The 26,366-nt window shown below is 36.6% G+C and overlaps 3 protein-coding genes across 4 annotated transcripts; all 3 read right to left on the reverse strand.

The window, feature by feature from the left end:
• Positions 1 to 216: 216 nt before the first annotated feature.
• Positions 217 to 2,291, reverse strand: LOC128166046 (uncharacterized). Its single transcript, XM_052830951.1, has 2 exons — positions 1,574 to 2,291; positions 217 to 1,481 (listed from the first exon to the last, which is right to left on the reverse strand). The coding sequence occupies exons 1-2, from the start codon at positions 2,289 to 2,291 to the stop codon at positions 217 to 219; spliced, it is 1,983 nt and encodes a 660-aa protein (XP_052686911.1).
• A 3,380-nt stretch (positions 2,292 to 5,671) lies between these two features.
• Positions 5,672 to 13,942, reverse strand: LOC128167402 (uncharacterized protein C19orf44-like). Of its 2 annotated transcripts, none has more exons than XM_052833107.1 (9): positions 13,421 to 13,758; positions 12,651 to 12,760; positions 11,387 to 12,149; positions 10,210 to 10,346; positions 9,734 to 10,010; positions 9,062 to 9,629; positions 7,900 to 8,090; positions 7,464 to 7,627; positions 5,672 to 6,768 (listed from the first exon to the last, which is right to left on the reverse strand). In XM_052833107.1, the coding sequence occupies exons 2-9, from the start codon at positions 12,750 to 12,752 to the stop codon at positions 6,691 to 6,693; spliced, it is 2,280 nt and encodes a 759-aa protein (XP_052689067.1). In that variant the 5' UTR covers positions 12,753 to 12,760; positions 13,421 to 13,758; the 3' UTR covers positions 5,672 to 6,690. The 2 variants fall into 2 exon arrangements, with proteins under 2 accessions (XP_052689067.1, XP_052689066.1); XM_052833106.1 differs by lacking the exon at positions 13,421 to 13,758 and adding an exon at positions 13,802 to 13,942 and having other exon boundaries at positions 5,698 to 6,768.
• Positions 13,943 to 16,985: 3,043 nt separating this feature from the next.
• Positions 16,986 to 25,231, reverse strand: LOC128167993 (tubulointerstitial nephritis antigen-like). The gene is made up of 10 exons (XM_052834027.1): positions 23,265 to 25,231; positions 22,517 to 22,583; positions 20,511 to 20,612; positions 20,109 to 20,338; positions 19,560 to 19,713; positions 19,329 to 19,467; positions 18,977 to 19,022; positions 18,622 to 18,724; positions 17,792 to 17,837; positions 16,986 to 17,680 (listed from the first exon to the last, which is right to left on the reverse strand). Exons 1-10 carry the CDS (start codon positions 23,539 to 23,541, stop codon positions 17,450 to 17,452), a joined length of 1,395 nt encoding a protein of 464 aa, XP_052689987.1. The 5' UTR covers positions 23,542 to 25,231; the 3' UTR covers positions 16,986 to 17,449.
• Positions 25,232 to 26,366: the final 1,135 nt, after the last annotated feature.

Below are 26,366 nucleotides of genomic sequence, written 5' to 3' on the forward strand. Positions count from 1 at the left end.
CAACTGATACCAAAAAAGCAAGAGAAATACAAAAAGACTTAGTCCCTATACTAATTTATGTGTTATGCAACCACGAAAAAATACTTAGGGTAAAGTGTTTCAAGAATCTTCTCATAATGTTATATCCAATACATAACTGTCCGACATGGAAATAAAAGATGTATTTCACGGCTTCAATCAAATGAAAACGTGTTTATTGCCTGGTCTAAGTAAACTTCAATTTTCATGTGCATTATTGACAGTCAGACCGTACATTGCGTCTATTGTTGATGGGTGGAAGGATTGGTGGGTCTTTATTAGTCTAGGACACTGAAGGATCTCTGTATTGTTATGGAGGCGAAGGATCCCTGTATTGTTACAGATGTTATGGATCTCTATATTGTTACACAGGTTAAGGATCACTGTATTGTTACAGATGTTATGGATCTCTATATTGTTACACAGGTTAAGGATCCCTGTATTGTTACAGATGTTAAGGATCTCTATATTGTTACACAGGTTAAGGATCCCTGTATTGTTACAGCAGTTAAGGATCTCTATATTGTTACACAGGTTAAGGATCCCTGTATTGTTACAGATGTTAAGGATCTCTATATTGTTACACAGGTTAAGGATCCCTGTATTGTTACAGCAGTTAGGGATCTCTGTATTGTTACGGAGGTGAATGATCACTGTATTGTTACAGATGTTATGGATCTCTATATTGTTACAAAGGTTAAGGATCCCTATATTGTTACAGATGTTAAGGATCTCTATATTGTTACACATGTTAAGGATCCCTGTATTGTTACAGATGTTAAGGATCTCTATATTGTTACAAAGGTTAAGGATCCCTGTATTGTTACAGCGGTTAGGGATCTCTATATTGTTACATAGGTTAAGGATCCCTATATTGTTACAGATGTTAAGGATCTCTATATTGTTACACAGGTTAGGGATCCCTATATTGTTACAGATGTTATGGATCTCTATATCGTTACAGAGGTTAAGGATCACTGTATTGTTACAGCGGTTAGGGATCTCTGTATTGTTACGGAGGTGAGGGATCACTGTATTGTTACAGAGGTTAAGGATCTCTATATTGTTACACAGGTTAAGGATCCCTATATTGTTACAGATGTTAAGGATCTCTATATTGTTACACAGGTTAAGGATCCCTATATTGTTACAGATGTTAAGGATCTCTATATTGGTACACAGGTTAAGGATCCCTATATTGTTACAGATGTTATGGATCTCTATATTGTTACACAGGTTAAGGATCCCTGTATTGTTACAGCGGTTAGGGATCTCTGTATTGTTACGGAGGTGAGGGATCACTGTATTGTTACAGAGGTTAAGGATCTCTATATTGTTACACAGGTTAAGGATCCCTATATTTTTACAGATGTTAAGGATCTCTATATTGTTACACAGGTTAAGGATCCCTATGTTGTTACAGATGTTAAGGATCTCTATATTGTTACACAGGTTAAGGATCCCTATATTGTTACAGATGTTATGGATCTCTATATTGTTACACAGGTTAAGGATCCCTGTATTGTTACAGCGGTTAGGATCTCTATATTGTTACACAGATTAAGGATCCCTACATTGTTACACAGGTTAAGGATCCCTGTATTGTTACAGCGGTTAGGGATCTCTGTATTGTAACAGAGGTTTAGGATAACTGTATTGTTACAGCGGTTAAGAATCTCTGTATTGTTACAGCGGTTAGGGATCTCTGTATTGTTACACAGGTTAAGGATCCCTATGTTGTTACAGATGTTAAGGATCTCTATATTGTTACACAGGTTAAGGATCCCTGTATTGTTACAGCGGTTAGGGATCTCTATATTGTTACACAGGTTAAGGATCCCTATATTGTTACAGATGTTAAGGATCTCTATATTGGTACACAGGTTAAGGATCCCTATATTGTTACAGATGTTATGGATCTCTATATTGTTACAGAGGTTAAGGATCACTGTATTGTTACAGCGGTTAAGGATCTCTATATTGTTACACAGGTTAAGGATCCCTGTATTGTTACAGATGTTAAGGATCTCTATATTGTTACACAGGTTAAGGATCCCTGTATTGTTACAGATGTTAAGGATCTCTATATTGTTACACAGGTTAAGGATCCCTGTATTGTTACAGATGTTATGGATCTCTATATTGTTACACAGGTTAAGGGTCCCTGTATTGTTACAGATGTTATGGATCTCTATATTGTGACACAGGTTAAGGATCCCTGTATTGTTACAGATGTTATGGATCTCTATATTGTTAAACAGGTTAAGGATCATTGTATTGTTACAGCGGTTAGGGATCTCTGTATTGTTACAGAGGTGAAGGATCACTGTATTGTTACAGCGGTTAAGGATCTATGTATTGTTACAGATGTTAGGGATCTCTGTATTGTTACATATGTTAGGGATCTATGTATTGTTACAGATGTTAAGAATCTCTGTATTGTTACAGAGGTGAAGAATCCCTGTTTTGTTACAGAGGTGAATGATCTCTGCATTGTTACAAAGGTTAAGGATCTCTGTATTGTTGCAGATGTTACTGAAGGATCTCTGTATTGTCACAGAGGTTTAAGATCTCTGTATTGTCACAGAGGTTTAGGATCCCTGTATTGTTACAGCGGTTAGGATCTCTGTATTGTTACAGAGGTAAAGGATCTTTGTATTGTCACAGAGGTTTAGGATCTCTGTATTGTCACAAAGGTTTAGGATCCCTGTATTGTTACAGGTTAGGATCTCTGTATTGTTACAGAGGTAAAGGATCCCTGTATTGTTACAGAGGTGAAGGATCTCTGTATTGTTACAGCAGTGAAGGATCTCTGTTTGTTACAGAGGTAAAGGATCTCTGTATTGTTGCAGAGGTAAAGGATCTCTGTATTGTAACATATGTTAAGGATCCCTGTATTGTTACAGAGGTTGGGAGCTCTGTATTGTTACAGAGGTGGAGGATCTCTGTATTGTTACAGAGGTGAAGGATCTCTGTATTGTTACAGCGGTTAAGAATATCTGTATTGTTACAGAGGTTGGGAGCTCTGTATTGTTACAGAGGTGGAGGATCCCTGTATTGTTACAGAGGTTAAGGATATCTGTATTGTTACAGAGGTGGAGGATCCCTGTATTGTTACAGAGGTTAGGATCTCTGTATTGTTACAGAGGTTAGGATCTCTGTATTGTTACAGAGGTTTAGGATCCCTGTATTGTTACAAAGGTGAATGATCCCTGTATTGTTACAGAGGTAAAGGATCTCTGTATTGTTACAGAGGTAAAGGATCCCTGTATTGTTACAAAGGTGAATGATCCCTGTATTGTTACAGCGGTAAAGGATCCCTGTATTGTTACAAAGGTGAAGGATCCCTGTATTGTTACAGAGGTTAGGATCTCTGTATTGTTACAGAGGTAAAGGATCCCTGTATTGTTACAAAGGTTAATGATCCCTGTATTGTTACAGAGGTAAAGGATCCCTGTATTGTTACAGAGGTGAATGATCTCTGTATTGTTACAGAGGTGGAGGATCTCTGTATTGTTACAGAGGCGAATGATCTCTGTATTGTTACAAAGGTTAAGGATCTTTGCCAGTGTTTTGTTACAGATGTTACTGGCACAGGTAATCGAACCTTCACCACTGTATAAACAGTGACAACTTTTAGTTTCCATCGAGTCTTGAACGCATGTATCGACACACGCATTTTGTGGTTGGTTTGAAAAGTACACAGATAATTTAATCTGCCCATAAGATTTTATTTTGGAGAGGCGGTGTTGTTTCTTTCCAATTTGAAGTAATCTCAAAGGATATAGTAACATTTAATGGTACAAATCGGTTGTAATAAAAAGCATATTTATTGAACCGTGATACATTTAATTACAATCTTGTTGCAATGTAACGTCGCAGTTACTATTTGGCACAGTGTATATAGGAGCATGCTCGGAGGGGTATTATGGTAGGAACCAAACGTTGTCGAGTTTACTATCAAAAATAAACGTGCAAAAATATTCGTAAGCACGTGCTTATAGTGTTTATACTACAACCGTTTGTGCGCGAGCAATTGTTTTGCAATCTTCACACAAAAATGAAAATATTTTTTTCCCTATAACAGAACTACCAGATTTTTGGGGGACCATTATAGTTGTTAACTTGGTAGATATATGGTAAAACTTGTCAAAACATTTTGGTAAATATTTCATACTCTGTAAAGTTATGAGTTGCTTACATATAAACATTCAATGGGTTTTCCATAAGATAAAGTTTTATTATTTGACACATAGAACTGGTCTTTTATATATATTTTTTTACGTCAGTGTCCACAAGCTATGAACAATCCGTCCGGCGATTACCACGTCTGTCTACACGCGGCATCTATCTACAAGCGGATCTGTTCAAGTCGCTCTGATCTCTGGCCAATTTCCGCAGATTTGCATTCTCCTTCTGTCTTTGTAAATTGAGCAGATATAAGATGCATTAAAAACAAAAACAAACGGCTTAAAGATCCTGAAATAGCGCAGAAATTCTTTCTGGAAATGAGAGAACAGACGAGCGGGAGCCGCGCTGTCATCACGTGTTTCTTCCCGCGGAAATGTCAGCGGTCATCCCTAGCGGAATATAGAGACGTCACTAGAGAGGAGAAAAAATATCATTTTCCCCTCACAGACATGCAGATAAAAAAAACTTGTTTTGACAGAAATTTGTCAATACTAAAAATACAAGATTTTTAAAATAAAAAAGTTAATATGTAATAAAACTGAAAATTGTTATATTTTTCCAAAATACCCACTTTTATATTTCATAAAGTCAGTATTTAGATTGTCAATCCGAGGTCGGAAATTGTTTGCCAAATGCCTGGGTGAAGTCTGCATTCAAAATCGAGCAGACTGCAAACATGTAAATTAACACCGATATAGACGCAACTCCCGAAGCTATTCGTGACCTGTTTAGATAACTGACAGACATGCATGGGCTAACAGTTAATTAAAATAATTCCAATCTTTGGAACATGGAAATCGATATTCAATTTGATATATTCTGAACCTGATTTGATTCCTTGTTGTTATCTCTTATGGTCGCCATCTCTGTAAATCACAGAGAGAGTGTCCTTGAAAGCTTTACTAGTATTGAATTATCCTAATCTTTGGATGTTTAGGATCAATCCTTTGATTATCATGATCCTAGGAGTATGAGTCCTTGGATTATATGCATCGTTGGGTAATCTTAATCCTTGGATATTCAGAATCAATCCTTGGAATATTAAGATTCTAGGAGAATGAGCCCTTGAATTATCAACATTCTTGGGTCAATATAATACCCGAAACAAATTCATTTCTCTCTCTAAGAATATCAAAAATAACGGTTAGGAATTTGGTAGGTTTTAGTTCAAGCAAAACAATACACAAAATGGTAAGCTAAAGGTGGTAGGGATTGTCGATTATAGTTGAAGTAGAATGGACAAAACCCTCCAAAACAAACCAGCACTGGTCCGCAACGATGGGTGGCGAGAGACACTACGAACCTCCTACGCGGGTGAAAATACATCATAAGCAAATTACAACTGGGCTTATTATTCAAGATTTTAACATGCAGGGAATTACATGTATATAAATACAAAATTCCCGATCGGGTTCAAAGTCATAACTTATAGATCCAAAGCTGGCGTTGTGACCAATGTAGCTACGCCGTTAGAAAAGATAGTGCAAAGAAAAATATTTAATAAGTAACGGGGTATAAAGTCATGTTTATTCGAGAATGTTTGTTGCAATATGGAGATATGTCTCCATAGTCCATCATTTTCGATTTTAACAATATAGAGTTGCCACATTACGTGCCTAAGAAATTTTTGTATGATGAAAATTGAATGTTAATTGAGTAGAAACTTAGTTGATGAAGTCAATTTACACAACTTTAGAGGCAAGTAAGGTAACATGATTAGCAATGAGGAGTGAACAGCAAGGCTTTTGTCCAATCAGGTGGGGTGAGGTTGGATGCGACACAAATGCCAGTTTAAGGTCTACATTATTGCACCGTTTGTGTTTGAGTTTGAGAGGGGGTGTGCATCGTATACTAGTATATCATTTTATTTTAAAAAATATGTTTTTCTTTGATACATTGTTTTGGCTTTATTCTGAAAGACTTTGTTGTCAAATTTAAACTACATAATTTATCAAAGGTGACAAAACACCAATAATATTCTCTGAAAATACTGTAGAAATCAAGCAAGAAATCAACATAACTTTCAAAGCAGAGATTAGCACAAGATCAAAGTAAATTCTGACCACAGCCATGAATAATTCTTTTCATTAAATCAATTTTAATTAAAATCTAAGAATAAATATTGACATCACAACTCTTTAATGTTTAAAGCATTGTTTCAGAAGAGTGGAGACAGAGTGAAGTCTTGGTGATGGTAATAATTTAGCTGCATTGACAGTTATGATGGTGGAGATATTGACGGATATTGTTCGCCTCTGTCACGGTGGGCGTCTCATGATATCAATATATGGATCTCCTTTATCAGTTTATCTCTCACATCTTCTTTTATTCACTAACTAATCATAGACTTAGAACATTCTATCGATAAATCACTCTCCTCTCACTGATGATTTATCCCGCACCAAATCACAAATCTGCTGCTAGAGAGACGGCCTGCTCACTGGATTTATAAATTGTAGTACAAGACACCGACAAGCCTTCTTAACTTTGATTCTCTAAGTCTACAAGCTTCAGGGCTTCTTTTAAACTCATCTTCTTTGATCTGTGCTTCTTTATGTACTGCAAGAAAACAAAAACAACAGATGACATGAGGTATGGGTGCAGACATGTACAGCTATAAACATGGAGCGCCGACATCGTCAGACATCGTCAGGCAGGTCTGTTACGTCACAATCATGTTTGTTACTGACTCATGCAGAACAATCTCCAAGTACTGGTAATGTAAGGGACGTCTAAGCTAGTGAATACACTCCAAGTTTGTTACACAAATAATGCATTGCTTTTTATAGTGGTCCTTGAAGACATTTTTGCAACTCTCTTTGAGCCTTTCTAATATCAATATTTTCATTTCAACTTTGAATGATTCATTTAAAAATAATTATATGACGACACAACATACTAAAGGATGGTATCCCTAATGGCTGTAAGCGTCCCTTTTATACAATGAATTATAGAAAACCTACCAAGACTTTGATAATTTGAAATAAGAGTGAATAAAAATAACACATCCTAATTAGTGCTGATAGCTTGGGTTGTTTTTTATTGTGATGATTGACACATTGTCAATGATTTGTACACCCTGTAACAGTGAGTTTCAATGAATCAAAATTTTTAAAAATGGGTTGACCTTGGCAATTTCAAAATTTATTTTTTTGCGAATTTACTAGGGGCATTATTTCACATGTTTTTGGGGGTTTTTTTTTTGAGGTTATCTAAATTAGTGGTTCAGAGGCAGTGACTTTGAGGGTATGCACCTTTTTAGTGTCCTGTAGAGTTGTGTAGCGATATTTGTGGTCCAAGGAACTTGACATAGATTGATACAGGGATTGCTGAGAGTGGAGGAAACTTTTGGTCAGCTCCAGCTGCTGTTTGAGCATGTCGTGTAGGGCCAGCATACAGGGACTGTAGGATGTCAGGGCTGGAAATACAAAAACATAAACATGATACAAAACATTGTAATGTTTGAGCCTGTCGTGTAGGGCCAACATACAGGGACTGTAGGATGTCAGGGCTGGAAATACAAAAACATGGTCAACAAAACTAGACAAAGGGGCAAAAATCTTGGTGGATCTTATTCTAATGTAGTGATATCAACAGCATTCAGAATAATGAGTCCTAGAACTGTATTCCCTGTTAAATGCATAAAACATAAAAAAACAAGCTGATATATTTATTCTTTATTACACCCACCATTGAGTGAGTCTGGGCTGATAACATAGGAGGCTATGGAGGCGGGATCCATGAAGCCCGGGCTGTAGTTGAATCTGTAGGTCAGGCCCGGCTCCTCAGTCTGTAGTCCTACCTCTGTGGTCCTCGTGGTCCTCCTCTTGTCTTCCGTGCCCCTCCTCTTGTCCTCCCAGGCTGTTTTTGTTGGCTTATGTCTGTCCAAGAGAAACAGAAACATGTGTACCAGAACATCGTATCCTCTAATGGAATTCTATCATATATATCACATAAGTTTTAGTCCAATCAATCTCATTTCATTACAGAAACTAGGGTTTTTATGACAGGAAATTTTTTAAACACTATTAACATTTCAGTCTTTTATAAATCATGGATTTTTTTTTAAAAGATACAATATGCTAGGTTTGGACTTGAAACCAAATTCATATCATGTCTAAGACAATGTAATAATTACAGGATATCTGATGGTTTGCAATGGTATATGATTTTTATCCAACTGGTTCTGTGTTTTCTATCCCAGAGCCTTCGGTAGGAGATAGAAAACACAAATTGAGTGGGATAAAAATCATTTATCACCACAAATCATGTGAGATAATTTTTATACAGGTTTTACCACAGTTTTGATAAACTTTGATCTTTTCCATAAACATCAAAGTTATGAGCCACACATTACATGTACCATGAAATGTCAATAATTTTAAGCATGGAAAAAGTTCCAAGCTACACAAACATTTAATTTTTGAACATATTCTTACCAATTGATGAAAGAAAATTGATAAAACAGCACTAAATGATTCACATTTAAAACTAAATTTTTCAACTGTATTATCAAGTTATTTTTTAATCTATGTCAATCATTGACTTGAAGCTATGACTATGTAATGTTCAATTGTGACATCATGATGTGTTAAAAGACAGGGCAATATTAAAAACTTATTACACAAGTGATATCCACCTCATATTGAGCTAAAATGTGATGAAGAAGAAACTGTAATGAAATACAATTTGTCATTTTCTGGATTTCTCTGCATTAAAGTACATATACAAATCAATGCAATTGTACTAAGTTTTCAAAAACGAATACTGTCAAATTTGTTCATTTAAAACTGACCTAAATTAATCAATTAGAAGTAAATAGGAGTTTTAGAAAGAGTTGGGGAGATCATACCGTTCAACTACTTCAGATTCATCGGTCTCTGTGACAGTCCCCGACTCCTCGGTAATCTCCGACTCGCTCTGGAAAGTCTCTGTGTATTCCTCAACATCAGTGTTCCGAGAGGAAGCTCGACTCAGCCTCTTCTGGGATTCGCCGATGCGCTCAGAAATAGTATCATCAAAGTCATCGGAATAAGACCTATGCACAGTACTAACCTCTTGAGTCTTAATTTCTGACTCAAGAACAGAGTGAAATGAAGTTGTTTTCTTTTTAGGAGGACCAATCTCCTCGGGAATGTCCTCTGATTCTGTTCTCACTTCCTCACTGGCCACACTAGGAGGATGGTCATCTGACACACCTCCTAACAGGTCCTCAACGGTCTGAAGTCCGAAAAACAAGTCCTCCTTCTCCGAGGACTTCTGCTTTCTGGGTGTAGATTTTTGTGGTTTGAATGGACTCTTGATGTTTTTCTTAGCTTTAGATTTTGAGGTGTCTTTTCGTTTTCTTTTAGAGCTATCCTTTGTCTTGGAATCTGACTTTACTATGGCTGGCTCTAATGCATCAATATCCATCAAATTAACTGAAAGCAAAATACCAATCTTGTAACTTTGCATTTCATATATATAAGCAGCTCTGAAATTGAATGTATTATAATAAAAAAAGTTTTCAAATAAGAAAACTTACATCTGAAGGCATCATCTGAGCTTTCATCGTACTTGTCACTCTCTAAAACATCAGACTCAATGGATGAGGATCTTGAGTGAGGTGAGCGGTGAAGCTTAGGTGATCGTCTTCTCAGGGGGACAGGAGAGGGAGACCTTGGGGGGCCAGCAGTGTGGGATCTGAAGGGGCCAGGGGAAGGAGATCTGAAGGGGCCAGGGGAGGGGGATCTGGCTGGGGGAGGTTTTGTATCCGGCGAGGGGGAGCGAGGTATCGTGGGGGAGGGGGTTCTTCTTCCTTTCTACAACAAATGAAAGTGTACACTCAAACATCTGAAAATAACACAATATCTTTCTAATATATAAAAAATACTATTTAACAAGAAATTCTTGAGAAATTTTTTAAGAATCTGAAAATACATGTAAAATATTTTTGATTTAAACAAATAACAAAAAAAAATTGATTTGTTTCACCAAATGGAGTTTTAACTACATATGTACCTTCTGTTTCCCTTCTACCTTCTGTTTCCCTTTTCCTCCTGGAAAACTCTCAGAAGAATCTAATCCTGCCACAAACTCTGCCAGGCTCTCTTCACCAGAGGACAGGACAATGTCAGCAGACAATCCAGTCAGCACAGCTATAAAACAAAGCACACAGTTTTAAAACAAAGCACATAGCTATAAAAACAAAGCACATAGCTATAAAAACAAAGCACACAGCTATAAAACAAAGCACATAGCTATAAAACAATGTCAGCAGACAATCCAGTCAGCACAGCTATAAAACAAAGCACATAGCTATAAAACAATGTCAGCAGACAATCTAGTCAGTACAACTATAAAAGAAAGCACATAGCTATAAAACAAAGCACAAAGCTATAAAACAAAGCACATAGCTATAAAACAAAGCACATAGCTATAAAAACAAAGCACATAGCTATAAAACAAAGCACATAGCTATAAAACAATGTCAGCAGACAATCCAGTCAGCACAGCTGTAAAACAAAGCACATAGCTATAAAACAAAGCACACAGCTATAAAACAAAGCACATAGCTATAAAACAATGTCAGCAGACAATCCAGTCAGCACAGCTGTAAAACAAAGCACATAGCTATAAAACAAAGCACACAGCTAAAAAACAAAGCACATAGCTATAAAACAATATCAGCAGACAATCCGGTCAGCATAGCTACAAAACAAAGTTCACTGTCATAAAACACACAGAGCTATAAAAAAGCATACAATTATAAAACAAAACATACCTAATCAAAAAGCCCACAGTTATCAATTAAAATCTATGAAACAAATCACATAGTATAAATACAGCACACAACTATTAAACTGCACACAACTATTAAACAATGCACACAACTATAAACAAAGAACAAATATCAAACCATGCACACAGCTAAAAAACAAAGCACTCAGCTTTAAAACACGCAGTGTAGCACATACAGTGTAGCTTAAAACTTGAAGAAATTGAAAAAAAAAATCCCTCAGACAATCTCACAACAAAACTCGGGGAAAAAATATATATAAAATGAATAAGCTAATTAATTACAATAATACTTATAATTTCAATTTTTCTAACTTGATGTAACCACTCATTACACTATCATTATATGTAAACCTTTTTACGTAATGAATCAGACAATACATTAACACCATTAACTTACCTCTCTTATCCCTTGATTTCCTGGTCGGTGTTGGGCTCCGCCTCCCGTGTGCCTCCTGTAGGGGGGAGGGACTCCTTCGTCTTTGCTCTGGTTGTGGAGAAGGACTTCTCTTTCTTTGGGGCTCAGGAACTGCTGTTTTCTTCTTCATAAACTTGGACCCATCTCTACCGATCCTAACACTATCTGAATCGGCAGATCCAGGTCTCTCTCTTGACTTTGGTCTTTCCCCTGACCTTGGCCTTTCCCCTGACCTTGGCCTTTCTCCTGACCTAGGCCTTTCCCCTGACCTAGGCCTTTCCCCTGACCTTGACCTATCACTGTTCATTCCAAGAGAAGACCCAGGCCTTGGCGTATGCAGGCTTTCACTACTGTCTGTCTCTAAAGTGAAGACTTTCCTTGTTTCTGCTGACCGCTTGGCAAATTTATTACTAAGAAGTGATGCTTTACTGAGAGCAGAGGAAGTCTGTGCAGATTCCCTGGGTTTGTTGGTGCGTGCCATGTCCCCAGACACAGTAGGTACAGGACTGGCATTTGACAGCTGTGGCTTCTTGAGGTATTTTGCTGTAGGTTGAGATGTTTCTGTTTGCTTTTTCTTCAAAAACTTGTTCCCAGAGGTTATCAGCGGCCGTTTCTTGGTAAGTGAGGAGCTGGTCTGGGTGTGAGTGTCAATATCACTGGAGATGGAGATGTCGCCATCCTCAAAGTTTACTGTCTTCTTCTGCTGACTGGTTGTTGTCTTTTTTGTCAGTGACTTGATGTAGGCCTGAAAAATACACAATGTAATGTGACAGTTTGTATGTTGTATCTTCAATGCATTAATTATCATTATTCTGTCGTATTTCATTTTCATTCATAGCATCGAAAAATCTGCATACATTTCTAAAATAACTGAAGGCACTGATGAGGTTTTAATACACTGTAGCTTATTCGAAATGTACCTTAATTTTATTGATCCTTGTTTATGTTAAAAGTTACACATACTGGCTACTTAATGTTTCAATGGATTACTGAAGCACATTACTCAAGCAGTGTTTAATTTTTTGCATTTTAAGTAGAAAGCCAAATCAGTCACCACTTCAATTCTAATGCAATTGTATATACCGGTAAACTGTATTTTCGAAAAATGCATTCAGAAAATCGCTAAATAAAACTTACACTAACTTGTTGAAAATGAATTTCCCCAAAGAATCATACGTGATAAAAATAATATCTTTACAGCACTTCAATTTGTCAATCATCGTATTATGACAGGAGTTTTCCTTACATTGATATCATCCTCCTCCTCATTGCCCTTGGAGACTTTCTCCCCTCTCAGTTGGGACTGGGCCTTCTGAAGAAGGGCACTGGTTGACCCTCTCTTGATCATCTCGTCACCTGAATGTGAAAAGGTCCAGTACAATTTCTTGATTTAGATATTAATTAAATAAGCTAATAAGCTATATAGCTTTATTTTGCTTTTCAGTAAAAAACAAAGTATACAGTAAAAGATGCCTATAACAAAGTGCCAGGGACAGGCAATTTTGCTTCATTATAAGCGTAATTCGCTATATACGTCAAGTTTACATGTAATAAAGTCACTGGGATTGAAAATTAACTTTGCTGTAAGCGTCAATTCATTAGAATTGTTTGCTATCACCATGTTTTACCGTAGCTTGAGGTTGAGCTATTTTGTCATGCATTTGTAATTTTTTCAGAATGTATAATAAATCGACCTTCATTGCATTGATAACTTCACCTTTGAAGTTTGAACTATTCTGTAAACAGTGCATGTAAAAATTACTCATCAAATTGTGTCCCCTTCAAAGACTTTGTACTAGTGTTGGGGCAATTAATTCATGACCACATTAGCTGCTACTTCTTGAATGAAATATTAAAGCCAGTTTAATATATGAAAAACAAGGTATTTGATTGGTATAGTCTTTCCCAAGATATTTATGCAGCACATTTTATTTTAATTATTCAATATTTATAAATACATCATGGTTCAAACTATCTTCATCAGATAGTATGAACAATCACATGATTTCTTCTTACTTTAATAATTCAGCACAATGTGAAGAATTCATCCAAGTATCCACATCCCAATGCACATAAGGTGGTGGCCAGTCAACAAAACAATAGATATAGATTTTTTGTTTAAAAGTGTTCAAAAGTTGCAATGTTAAATTTGTTTGCCTTTTGAATAGTCCATAGCGCAACTATATAAAGATCTTACCATTTGCGATTTTTTGTCAATTTCTTACAATAAAATTTTTGGTGAAAAATGCATATAAATAGTTTTATCATTATGTTTATCAAGCTATTCAGAATACTCCAGAAAGCTGTATAGCATAGCTAACATTAAATTATGAGATCATATTGGACCTGTTGATTGTACTCAGATTTCATGTAAACTCTTGATAAAATAAGTCTTACCATACGACCGTTTTACGATGTTTGTAGATATTCACCCATAAATATATACGGAAACGATTAAACAATGCAAAAAAGACTTATTTAAAAGTCCTGTTACTATGTTCAAACATGTTTTCATTTTCGAGCAAAACGTAAACAAATCCTGATCACACAAGCGCTTTAAAATTATGACTTACAAAACCCGACAAGGTAATAATACATCATCCGGAAAGATGACACGCAATAGCCGATTGTACAAAAAATGTGTTTCCTTTAATTGAATAGTTTTTTTTCTCTTACCAGATACAATAATAAAACTTGAAGATAATGCATAAAATGACAATGTATTTTTGTTGCATACGATTTAGAACCAGGAGTCGGAAGTTTTATGAACTTTTAGTATAGGATTTATGCAGTGGCGGATCAAGGATTTGTTGAAAGGGGACCCGGGGCGGCCAGGGGTCTGGGGACCGCCTTGAGGCCCCCAGTGGACAAAACCCCCGGAAGCTCCCGGGTTTTGAGGTGTTTTAAGACACTTTCATGGGCTATTCTAGTTCGACTTGACATACATGTATTTTAAGAACGATAAATAACAACAAAAATTGATTTGAAATTCTTTTTCTACACGTCTTATATATTTTTTTTAAATCTTCATTACAAAAGGGGGGCCTGGGCCCCGTGGCCCCCTCTAAATTCGCCAGTGACATGTATTATTTTTTCAGCTTTATTACTTATAAAACTTCAGAGTTCTGTGGTCAATGAGTACGGGGTAAAAATAGTGGTATGTGACCTTATACACCTCAACTCAACACTTTCTTCACATTTTTCAAGGGGATTTGCCCAGTAGCCCGAAGGTTCATTATTCCGAAGGCCCGACTCGATGTAGTAAATGTGGTGAAGGTTAAAATATCTAAATGGGTCAGGTTTGATTAATCATTTTCACCTTAACAAAGTTTTGGAGGTTAAGAACACAAAATACTATGTACAGAGAGTACTTTGATATGAATTGTTATTTCTATATAGATATGTTAGATTATTTTCGTAATTTTCGTATACCTGTATACATGTATGATAATTTTAATTCCTGGTATTCAGATTTCTGCATCTTCATTTGACTTTTAATATTTCTCATGCATGTTATTTCCAGAAAAGGAATAATATATTTTCGAACTGGAGTTTTTCAAATAGGAATAACAAGTTATATTATTGCTTTTAAAACATATGTCCAAAGAATAAGAGTGATGCAATTCGCCGATAACAAAGATGTAGTCATCGAAAAGGCATCTCCTGTCTTGAAATAAGGTTTTAAAAATTACATCTTACACCTCTCTCTCTCTTTCTTTCTTTCTTTTTCTCTCTTTCTTTCTCTCTCTCTCTCTCTCTCTCTCTCTCTCTCTCTCTCTCTCTCTCTCTCTCTCTCTCAAATCAAAATTAGAAACTCTTCTACGTTTATTTTATTATCTATTTGTAAGCACGTCAAATATTTCATAATATAGATTTTCTATAGAAATAACAAAAAAGGTTAAATGATGGAAAATTTCACACGCCATATTTGAAGTACCTATTTCCAAAGAGCAAAACAAAATCATATTGAAACAAAACCTAATGGACTTATTCAACGAGTTTGTGTCTGCCACTTGGTGTTTATTTAGCTCCCGCAAAAGAAGGAGGCATAGGAGGTCACAGTCCTTTATATAAATCGCTTAGATATAAAAATTAAGTAAGGGTCAGGAATTTTTTATTTAAAATATCGTTGTAAAAATTTTTAATTTATGATAACCGGAAATGCACAAACATTATGACATACAGACAAACGAAAGGGCAGAGCTAAATTTATATTCCTCATTTAGAGTAAAACCGGGGGACAATATACAACACGGAAACAAATCTGCATGAACTCAAGTCGAATAAGTAACTGATAAATAAAATTAAAATAAAGTGAAAAACAAACGAATAAAAATGTACAAATATTTTGAAGGGGAAAATAAACATTGTATTTTGGAAGTAACATGGGAATTTGTTTAACTTCAAGTAGAAAATACAGATTTTAAGGGGGGGGGGGGGGGTTAAAACGTAGTTCTACATGCATGTACTTTAAAACTCGTTAATTTTTTGGTATTAAAAATAGAATTAATTTAATATTAACTGGTTAAATTTGAATCATTTCAGCATTTCATTTTTTGCATTTGCTTAGAATAAATTCTTACGTGAAAAAATGCTGCAGGGAAATAATTCCGAAAGGATTTCTTAAACTAAATTCTAATCACATGTGATGCATTCGAACTAATAAGCAGTCGGACTAGTGGGCCTTCGGACTAATGAACCTTTGGACTAGTGGGCCTTCGGACTAATGAACCTTTGGACTAGTGGGCCTTCGGACTAATGAACCTTCCTACTACTGGTCCTTCGGACATAGAACCTTCAGACTACTGGACCGTGACATTTTCAAGTACACATATGCATGGCTTTGCAGATAAATTGAAAAAAAAACTTTTTAATAAACCTTCTTTAAAAGCCTATATTAGTAAAGCAAATCCATAAATGCATAACTACGAAAGACAAATAGGGCCACAAAAATATTTTTATTTCGTAATTACGAGAAAAGATATCGTTATTACGAGAAAAGATCTCGTTATTACGAGGTAATTATCTCGTATTTACGTGAAAAGATCTCGTTATAACAAGATAATTAAATCGTAATAAAGAGATATTTTCTCGTTATTACGAGATCTTTTCTCGTAATTACGAGATAAAACTATTTTTATGTGGCCTAATTCGTCTTTCGTACGTACGTTAGAAGATCTATAATATTATAAAATGATGTATTTCATTGTTTTACAGTCTTTCTGTAAAATTTATAATTTCATTGTATAGGGAATTCATTAAATTACTGAAAGAAATGTCTCCGTTTTTGTTAAGATTTTTAAAATTTTATCTTAAAAATAGTGGGTTCTGTTTTGTTCTCTTTTCCGTTTTAATTTTGGGTTATTGTGCTTTAAAGTTACACACATAAAATAATAGCCTCATTTCGGCAAAAATCAGCATTACGTAGTTGCTTGTATAATTAGCTCGATTTCAACTCGTCCACCGACAATGATTATAAAACGGGCGAAAATTTCCCCTTATGCATTATAAGGAAACACAATGCACCAATGAGTGGTGTTCTTTATTAGGTTCTGGTAAAGAACAAACTACAAGTTTGGTTTCTATATATTTTTTTATTTATTTCTCAGTTTTAGGCGATAGACAAAAATATGCTTATATTATTCTTTTTTTCATTTTAAATCTTCTAGCTTGTTTATGTCTGTATGTTCATGCAGAGTGCAGTCGACCACACTTAGTATGCATTGGCATCACATTCATGAGCCACTAATGCCCCACTAACACATAAACACACTTTTGTATATATCAACGGAAAACATTATTTTGAACACCGGTAATACAAGGCAGACCTATTTTAAACAGCTGCATTCTGTTATCAGAAGTAATGTTGGGTCGCGCACTGAATTAATCAAAAACAAAACAAGCACATCCTACAAAATTCTTACACGTCACACATAAAACCGACCAAAGCTAGAACGCAACCATCTTCAAGACCGAGGGGGGTTGTGACGACACTTTCGTGGGCGGCGGGTTGCCGTGATACCCATTACGTCATATTAATATTAATTACGGCTGCTCCGTCGGTCTTGGTCTTTTAATTACCACTATTTGTTTATTGGTGTATATGTTAATTAAGCCCTGGTCACGTATACGGTCGCTGGGGTGGATGGATAGGGACCGGATTAGGTCGGCGTGGACAGCTAGGACGTTCTCTTCTATCCCCAGGTGGTTCTCTCCCCTCACGATACGGAACGCTCCCTTCTCGCCCCACTTCGTCCCCCAACTGTTTAAACAGATCTACAATGCCACAAGTTACTTAAAATTAATCATACGTATGGTTGACGCTTTAAATAAAGGGTAACATGTCTAAATACAACGTATTTCATTTTTCCACAGTCGGTTTCTTACCCAGTATTTTCTCTTTTTGCCCTTTTTATTGGTTTTTTCACCCCATCTGCAATGCATGGAATAAATCTAATAAAATGTTAACGACAACTGCATACTGACAATTTGTACAACACGAGCTATCCTCAAGTACCATTTTGCTGAGCTCACAAGTCTTAAGAAATGTTAATATTGATTGTACCTTGATACAGTTTGTGTAATTGTAAACTCTTTTAAGTTTACAAATATTTTTCTGAAGAGACTTTCCATATATTTTTTTAAATCAAAAAGACTTGTGCCCAGCGATTTTAAAAATATTTATGATCATTTTTTTAAAAAAGTATAATTAATATGAAACTATTACCATGTAAAACAAGCATAAGACTGGCCTTGTTTAGTTAATATAAAATTATGAGCTATGTATCTCGCTTTGAAGTCAACAACTGTCATTCTTATTTGCCTCTTAACATTATGAAACCGTGTACTTAAGATATTAATGAAAGAATAAAATCATCAATATATTTTCTAATTGATAACCTAAAGGTGCTACAACTGCAAATTTGATTTTCATTACCATACATGTAAGCCAATAAATTCCCATCATAATTCCATTTTAATGGATATTTCAAATTAGAATTTTAATTTAAACCAACGAATAATTTATGTCCAGTAGTTTCAGATGCTGCCTCGTCCAATCGCATGTCTTTAAAACATGCAATTATTGATTCAAGCAAATGAAAATACTTCATTCAAAAGATGAACGAAAACTCTGTAAAATTTGAGACAGACACGGAGATGTGTCCTCTCCCATTCCGCCATTTTGTATTAACTGACGACCTGAGATTTGTACCCACCCAATTATTCTGACCGACAGCCTGCTCTCTCCCAGGTCCGCTCCTGTGTGTCTGTACACGCCGGACCGGTACATGAAAAAGTCCGAGGACACCCGAAAAGTGGCTTCAAAATGTTAAAAAGTTGTTGAATATAAGGACATGATTAGTCGATAGTACTATTATTGTTACGTAAAGTATTTTAAGTCAAAAAAGTAAAGCTAGATAAATAATTTATTTGTGTTAAATGTTGCCCTACAAGACATTTGTTTGCATTCCTTCTTCATTGGTCATGAATCTGAGTATACTGAGGTTAGCTGCACCTTAACAGGTTAAATTAGATTGATTGCAGAGTAGGACCGGATGATAAAAAACAAACCTTGTACCGGGCCGTTCCGGTAGATCTCGGCTTTAATGTCTTCTTCCTAGTAAAAAAAAATCATTTTCTATAAGAATCAACAAACACATTGTCTCTCAAAACATATATAAACTACTTTTTAAAAAATTGCGACACACAACAGCATAACTTATACACAGAAGCGTGTCTTTAACAATTAATATTTTAATGTAAATTGTCCATGCAAATAAAAGTAATTTAAGCTTATTTTAAAAACGTTTTTCGTCGTGTGATGTAAAGTTTAATAAAATGTGTATCCGCCCACCAATTAGTGGTCTGTGCAATGAAATCGTGAAGTATCTGTGAATTCCTACTGAGCGTGACTTGTACTCACGTCTTGCCTGACTCTGTAGGGGGGCGTGACGTATAGGACTATCTTGGCCGTGCTGGAGTTGGCATTGGGACACGTGGTCTCCCCGTCCAGACATTCACCGTCAGAGGCAGTGTAAGGGTAGCACTCCTCCGTTATTATCCTGAAAACAGAAAATAAACAATCAAAATCAACAACTTAATCAGATGGTCGTAAATAAAGCAACGCTAATCACTGTAAGGCCTATAAGTTTACCCCCTCCTCTTGACAAACCACCACGCCTTCTCCGTAGACCCTCCCCGACAGCCTCTCTGACCCCGCCCTGTATTACAGGACACTAGGTGCTGAGGCGACAGCTGATTGGTCAGTAGTCCCTCGGACTCTATCGCTAGCCTGTCCGCCGCCACATCTGAAATTGAAACGTAAATTGCTTGTTTATTTATCATGAAATTGTAAGAACTTATTATGCAATTATATCTATTAAAAAGATAGATTTATGGTCAGAATTTCGTAAATAAAAGGAACATATAGCTGTTTAAAATTTGAGATAAGAATTTATGACATGATCCTTCATAACAATAGATTGTTTAAACTACTGAGAGCATATTCGAATTAAAAACTGCATTAATTTAATTTAATTAATTTAAAATTTAATCCGATCGATGAAAAATCTTTACAGTGTTATTATTCGTCATGAATTTCAATCCATAATTCGGGTACGTTTGGATGCTGACCGTTTCCTTTGAATTATAAGTTTACAGTTACCCCAGGGCCCTTGGGCCGCCCCGGAAGTTGGAGATTTACCTACTGTCGAGAAAGCCCAGGATGACGCGCAGTTCTTCTGGTCTCGGACCGGATGTATCCACGACGTCCAGTTTATCCTGGCATCGAAGTGAATCGGAAGCTCATCCCGTGAGTAGCTATGGAGCGAGGACATGTTCTTTGCTCTGCTCTCTGTCTCTATCCCGACATGTTCGCTGATTCCTTGTGTAAACGTTAAATTCCAGAAACGAGAGTAGTTCGCAGTTTTCCATCTGTAACAAACGTTCGGGATGCACTGAATATAAACAACCCACTGGAAAAGTACTTTAAATGTGTACAAGGAACAAATAGAGTAAACAAAGACTGAAATTAAGATATCATTCTGAGTGAAAATAGGTCTCTCTCTCTCTCTCTCTCTCTCTCTCTCTCTCTCTCTCTCCTTACCCAAAGACCTCAGCACTTTGATTTAACCGATCCGAGTCAATCAAACAAGTGTTTTTCGAACACATCCAATCGTAGCGGTCGGGCTGTACCAATTTACATGTACTGTTTATGGAAGAAAAAAAATACATATAAATAATAAGCTATTTTTGTTTAATTTAAAGACGAAATATGAAGAAAATAAAACGTATGATTTCATATTAATTTTGTTTACACTGACACTGAAAGATGATTACATACCGAATGATTATGACCTAAAAATCAAATTTTAAGGTGTAAGGCAAAGATTCCTTGTAACGGTAACCATGGCTATAAAGTGTCAGCTTCTTGTCTACTGCCATGCTTAGTTACTTTAAAATTTCATTTGAAAATAAAACTCCACGTCGTTTCGATCATAAATAGGTCTACAGTCTTGTATACTCCTAACTCGACACGGGGGGGGGGGGGGGGGGGGCAGAATGGTTGGCCGACGGAAGGAATCAAGAACATAAGCATCTCTATAACTCTTCCTGATAAATCTTTGCATATTCAAAAGACATTCCGGCGGGCGTTACATTTATAATCTGCGAACTTCTGTTAGATATCTACCCTGTGTTAACAGGTAAATAAATCACTCTTAATGGACAGTAAATTCTTGCAACAGCTGAGGACCATCATCCGTCGACTGCTATCACCCTTCTCTGTTCAAAACGCGCCTCTATCAATAGCAACGATATTGCTCGATCACATTGTACTACCCTTTGAAGAAAACTTTTTACTACAGTCTTGTGCTTTTCCGGATTCCATCTGTATGTCTGTTTTGACGGTCTATCAGCCTTTGTGTACTGACATCTGGTGAGCTGCGTGTATCCCCGACCTTGTGACAGTTTCCAAGGTCACCTTCTACCGCACGCGCTACTTACCTATATATTAGACGGAGACATGCATTCACTGACCCAGTGCGATTTCTAATGTTTTACTTATGTTTTGCAATCAGGATTTATGCAAAATAGTAGACCACAACATGAGTAATTTCTGTTTGACTAAATCTGTGCGACATGCAGGTCGGTAACAGTGATGGTACGGTGAATACATTGCAGCAAGGTTTAATTTGAATTCCAACCCTTCAAGATCCAAAAGATATATGTTCTTGTCTCCCTCTCTTGTCTTTTTTATAAAACATTTTCAAGAAGAATGAAAACCATGAATGAACAACAGGTTCCTACCGTAAACCAGTTTGTTTACATCATTATAAAATGCGATGTAACTAATTAAATAAAAATTCTCTCTCATTAATCTTTCTTAACAAGAATTCAAAGAATGACAAAATATCTTATTTACAATTATATAAGAAATATCTAGCTTAAATAGAAGCTTTACAATTTATATCTAAATACTTCCAGGTTGCTCAGAAATCACAGACCAGTAAGTATCATAACCTTGAGATTGCCGGCGTCGGATGTCCTACAGTACGCCGTTACCGGATGTCCTACAGTGCACCGTAACCGGATGTCCTACAGTACACCGTTACCGGATTTTCTACAGTACATTGTTACCGGATGTCCTACAGTGCACCGTAACCGGATGTCATACAGTACACCGTAACCGGATGTCCTACAGTACACCGTAACCGGATGTCCTACAGTGCACTGTTACCGGATGTCCTACAGTACACCGTAACCGGATGTCCTACAGTGCACTGTTACCGGATGTCCTACAGTACACCGTAACCGGATGTCCTACAGTACACCGTTACCGGTAGATGAAGTTCCTTATTTCCTCGGCCCTAGTTTGTATTTGAATTATCTCAGATGACCACTTACGGCATTTTCTACCAGGGATGATTGTGTTTGCTGGGGGAGGGTCTAGTACCTGTTTTTCGGTAATTTTAACGTCAATTTAATAGGTTTGAATTTTCCAAGGGGAGTGACGGCCCCGACACCCCCTTTCCCCGATCCCCTCTCCGCGCGTGAGTGTATTGCAAGTAACAGACAGACAGACAAACAGAGTTGTTGATGTCTACATCTTACCACACGTTGCAGTTCTCTCGTAGAGTTTCTCCAGGTTTGTACTCATGGTCATTTAACCTGCAACCAGCTACAACCGAAAAGGAAGAGTGAGAAACGGACAGAGCGTTAGTGAAATAAGGGTATACATGTAGGTATTCCACTCTCTGTAGTGGGTATTGAAGGGCGTTTACTTATAGTTACCGAAAACCTCAGTCATAAAGTGATTATCGTCGTCACAAATAAAACCCATTTACCGGATCGGAGTACTCGATTTATGACACCTATACAACTCCAGACTACTTTATACTGTACCTAATACTAGTACAACCAAAACGTACCATTAACCTACAATTTGTAATTTGCTTTTCAAGACATAAATCAATACGTCCAAGATGACCAAATGAATATTTAACCTAGATACAATTCAGAATAAACTGTTTACTGTTTCATAAAAATATGAACGTAAGGAAACACAACGTTCACACAATGCATTGCAATGAGCAATAAGTGCAATCTAGGATAGGAAACTAGGATAAGAATAAACTGACATTTGTTTATATAAAATGAAAATCTGTTTTTACTCCAGTCTTGTCTAAAGAAAAAGGAACGGGGAATTATACAAACAGGAGATGATTGGAAATAAAATAGCTAGACTCTAATCTATTTGATTGCTTTTTGTACAACATAGAGAATCAGCAAAAACAGATTAAATCATGTAAATCCAAAAGTTTTGATTTTTTTTTGACGAAATGAAACATTAAGAATATACCTTTGGTGACAGGTGCGATTCCCATACACGTGACGTCATAGTCTGGACAGCAATCCTCGGCGGTCCTGGTGCAGAACGAGTCACAGTAACACAGAGACCCGAGGACCTCCACAGAGCACTTGTCGTCTCTCCCCGTGCAGCACTGAGGCTCTCCCCTAGAGGCACAATAGGGCCCGGGGGCCAGGTCAGCTCCCCACTCAGCGGATCGCCGGTACCTCCCCCCGCTGCAGAAGGGAAACACCGACCACAGAAGTAACGAGGGAAGGAGCGCTAGCATCCCAGTGGTAGTCTCTCCCTTCTGGTTTCTTCTGTCAGCGAGTTTTGATGAGGAGAAGTCTCGTCCGAGTTTTCCTGTAAGTTTTAATGAGAAGTATCCCCCGACTTTTCCTGTAAGTTTTGATGAGAAGTTCCGCCCGAGTTTTCGCGTGAGCTTCTCCTTTTTCCTCTGACAGAAATTTGATGGGAATATTTTTCTTGTAATTCTATTGTCACATATAAGGAATCGATATTCTTAATGCATTTCCTCGTCACTGAGGTTTGGTGGAAGGTCCCGGCCAAGGTTATCCACCGTCGCTTAACTTGGGTGAAAGTTCTCCGTCTTTGAGAATCGGAGTCTCTGCTCTGTTTCTCCGTCACCGAGTTCTAGGGAAAGTTCCTCTTGTTTTGCTTTGACGGAAGGTCCCGCGCGAGTTTTCGTGTGGCTGAGGTCTTGTTGGAAGTACCTGATCTATTTCCGATCCCCGTCTCTTAGTGAAGCAAATCTTCACTCTTGCGACTTATCTATCTCTTAAGCCATTAACACTCCGTTTCCTCTAGATTATCATTCGATATTGTGGAGGGGTATTCATTCAGTCAACACTGTCGGCTGTATAGCCCTAAACACCTTATCTCGGAAACAAACACACAGACAGAGGGATCAGGCGGCGCTAAACGCCAGGTCTGGGTCACCCAACACCTTCACCATTCACCGACGGCTCACAGCCAGGCTCTAAAAGACTTAGATTACTCCATAACGAGCAGCTTTTAATTTCTTATAGGGCTAATATTTACCTAGATTGAATTACCTGTAACTCGAATTCAAATCCTTTTAGGCAATTATAGACTTATGAAGGAGAAAGACATTCGACAAATAGGTTCCCTATTTTTAAGTCTATTGGTTTGCTCTTACTAGAATTTGAAGCTTAAATTATACAAGATTTTTCTACATTCTGTGCAAACGATTTAAATGATCTTCTGTCCATTCATTTGAAATTTGTTACTCTTAGACACAAGAAGATGGAAATAGCGAGAAGGTACAAGAAATTTTATGATTTTGAAAAACGATGGGAAAAGAAGAGTGTGTCGGAGTAAGACAGCAACAAATGAATATTAAATTTATATTCATAATGCGGGCTTGCTATACTATAGGTCACCCTTTCCGGAATAATCTTATTTCCTTATTTCAATGATTCAACGCATTAATTTTTAAGGGGGGTCCCTACTCAGCATTTTATTTTTTTGGTTAACGTGATGTTTTTCCCTTGGAATTACTAGTGTGACACCTCATGTAATTAAAAAATTAAGAAAACCTATCTGAACTTTTTACTTCTCTTACCAGAATATCCACAATATGTATACCCTCTTTGCTAGCCAATTTCCATTTACACATATTTTTAAAACAAGTAGCTTTTTTTTTATCTGAAATTCTGTTTTGGGACAGTGGTAAAAAATATCGTGAAATTTGACTTAAAGAAAATTAAGAGATACGACGCAGTGTTTAAGATAAAATTAAAAAGTTCGTTTTTTTTTTCATTTAGCTGCGATTCTCCTCTTAATATTCAGCCATACAGTTGTGTTTTTATTTCAATTAAAACGAATAGGTTAAGAAAGCAATTAAGAAATTTTTTTGGATAAAGTGTGCTCACAATGAACAAAAGAAAACCTACAGAGTTCATAATTTTAAACATTGTATCATATTAATGTGTGAAGTGTTCATTCCCGCGCTTGCGCGAGATATCACCTAGTAATAAAGAAGTTTATGTGCATCATGCGTCGATTTAGAGAGGGGAGGGGGTCGGGTGGAGGTCTAACCCCCCCCCCCCCCCGGCAAAACATAGATATCCATTGGACCCCCTCCCCGGAAAAAAATTTCTGGATCCGCGCATGCGCATGTAAGCACCAATTATGTCCACGTAAATTTGATTCAACTTATCAGTCTCTGTTGCACTTCGAAGACGTAATTGGTGCAATATGGATCTGAATAAGTACATGTGATGATCTGTTTGTGATAAGTTAAAAAAGACATATAGGATCCAAATGAATAGTAAGAGTCATTGAGACTATGTTGCGTATGTGTTATCTTACTGTTAAATAAATAACGATATACGTTTTGATAATCAGATATCATAGTTTAAACAATTTAAGAAACCAATACTTTAAAATAATAATTCACGTCACAACCAAAGGTGTGCATGTAGTAAATACATGAGAATTTTCTACATTTTTAGTAATGACAAAATTCAAGATAGTTCTGAATAACATATATGAGCGAGAATAAAAGCAATAGCCTTGACGATATAAGTTCTTTTTCTTTCGTACCTCGCTGTGCACCTGAACGTAACAAAAACGTGCACGCGCCTTAGCATGATATTATGTCTGAAGTGAAGAAGATTGCGACATGAGCACGATTGATACACCTGTCAACCGATTCTGAGAATTTATCTTGAACAGCAACAAAAAACATGTTCACTGTAAAAAAAACCTCTATCAAATCATTGCTTGATTGATTTCTTCTCATTCAAGTAGTAAATCGCTTTTACTACTCATTCATTTAGGTGTTATTTTTACCAGTTTTCTGCCACGAAATTATTAAGGAGAAATATAAATTTTATAAACGAGAAATAAATATTAATAGATATTTTGTTCAACAAAAGTATTTAATGCAAATGTATATAACGCGCGTTTATTTTGATAATAATCATCATAAAGAAACCAGCTTGTTAATCCAGATTTTTTTTCCCGAGACGTAACGCGACAACTTTTTTTTTAAATTTAGTTTAGCGATAAGTACGAAAGCCCATTGAGCTCATTTTCGTAGGTAAAAAAAGTATTTTTTTCGCGAAT

This window comes from Crassostrea angulata, chromosome 10 (assembly GCF_025612915.1).
Source record: "Crassostrea angulata isolate pt1a10 chromosome 10, ASM2561291v2, whole genome shotgun sequence".
NCBI lineage: Eukaryota > Metazoa > Mollusca > Bivalvia > Ostreida > Ostreidae > Magallana > Magallana angulata.

Excerpts from the sequence above, each read along its gene's own strand:
- LOC128167993 (XM_052834027.1), bottom strand. The coding sequence starts at position 23,541 with ATGCTAGCGCTCCTTCCCTCGTTACTTCTGTGGTCGGTGTTTCCCTTC. Across the intron at positions 17,838-18,621 it reads CTGTCGGTCAGAATAATTGG|ATGGGGTGAAAAAACCAATA; the intron begins GTGGGTACAAAT and ends CATGCATTGCAG. Across the intron at positions 17,681-17,791 it reads GCAAAAAGAGAAAATACTGG|ATCTGTTTAAACAGTTGGGG; the intron begins GTAAGAAACCGA and ends GTGGCATTGTAG.
- LOC128167402 (XM_052833107.1), bottom strand. The coding sequence starts at position 12,752 with ATGATCAAGAGAGGGTCAACCAGTGCCCTTCTTCAGAAGGCCCAGTCC. Across the intron at positions 7,628-7,899 it reads CAGCCCAGACTCACTCAATG|CCCTGACATCCTACAGTCCC; the intron begins GTGGGTGTAATA and ends TTGTATTTCCAG. Across the intron at positions 6,769-7,463 it reads CTCTACAGGACACTAAAAAG|TACATAAAGAAGCACAGATC; the intron begins GTGCATACCCTC and ends GTTTTCTTGCAG.
- LOC128166046 (XM_052830951.1), bottom strand. The coding sequence starts at position 2,291 with ATGATCCTTAACCTGTTTAACAATATAGAGATCCATAACATCTGTAAC. Across the intron at positions 1,482-1,573 it reads TGTAGGGATCCTTAATCTGT|GGATCCTTAACCTGTGTAAC; the intron begins GTAACAATATAG and ends GTAACAATATAG.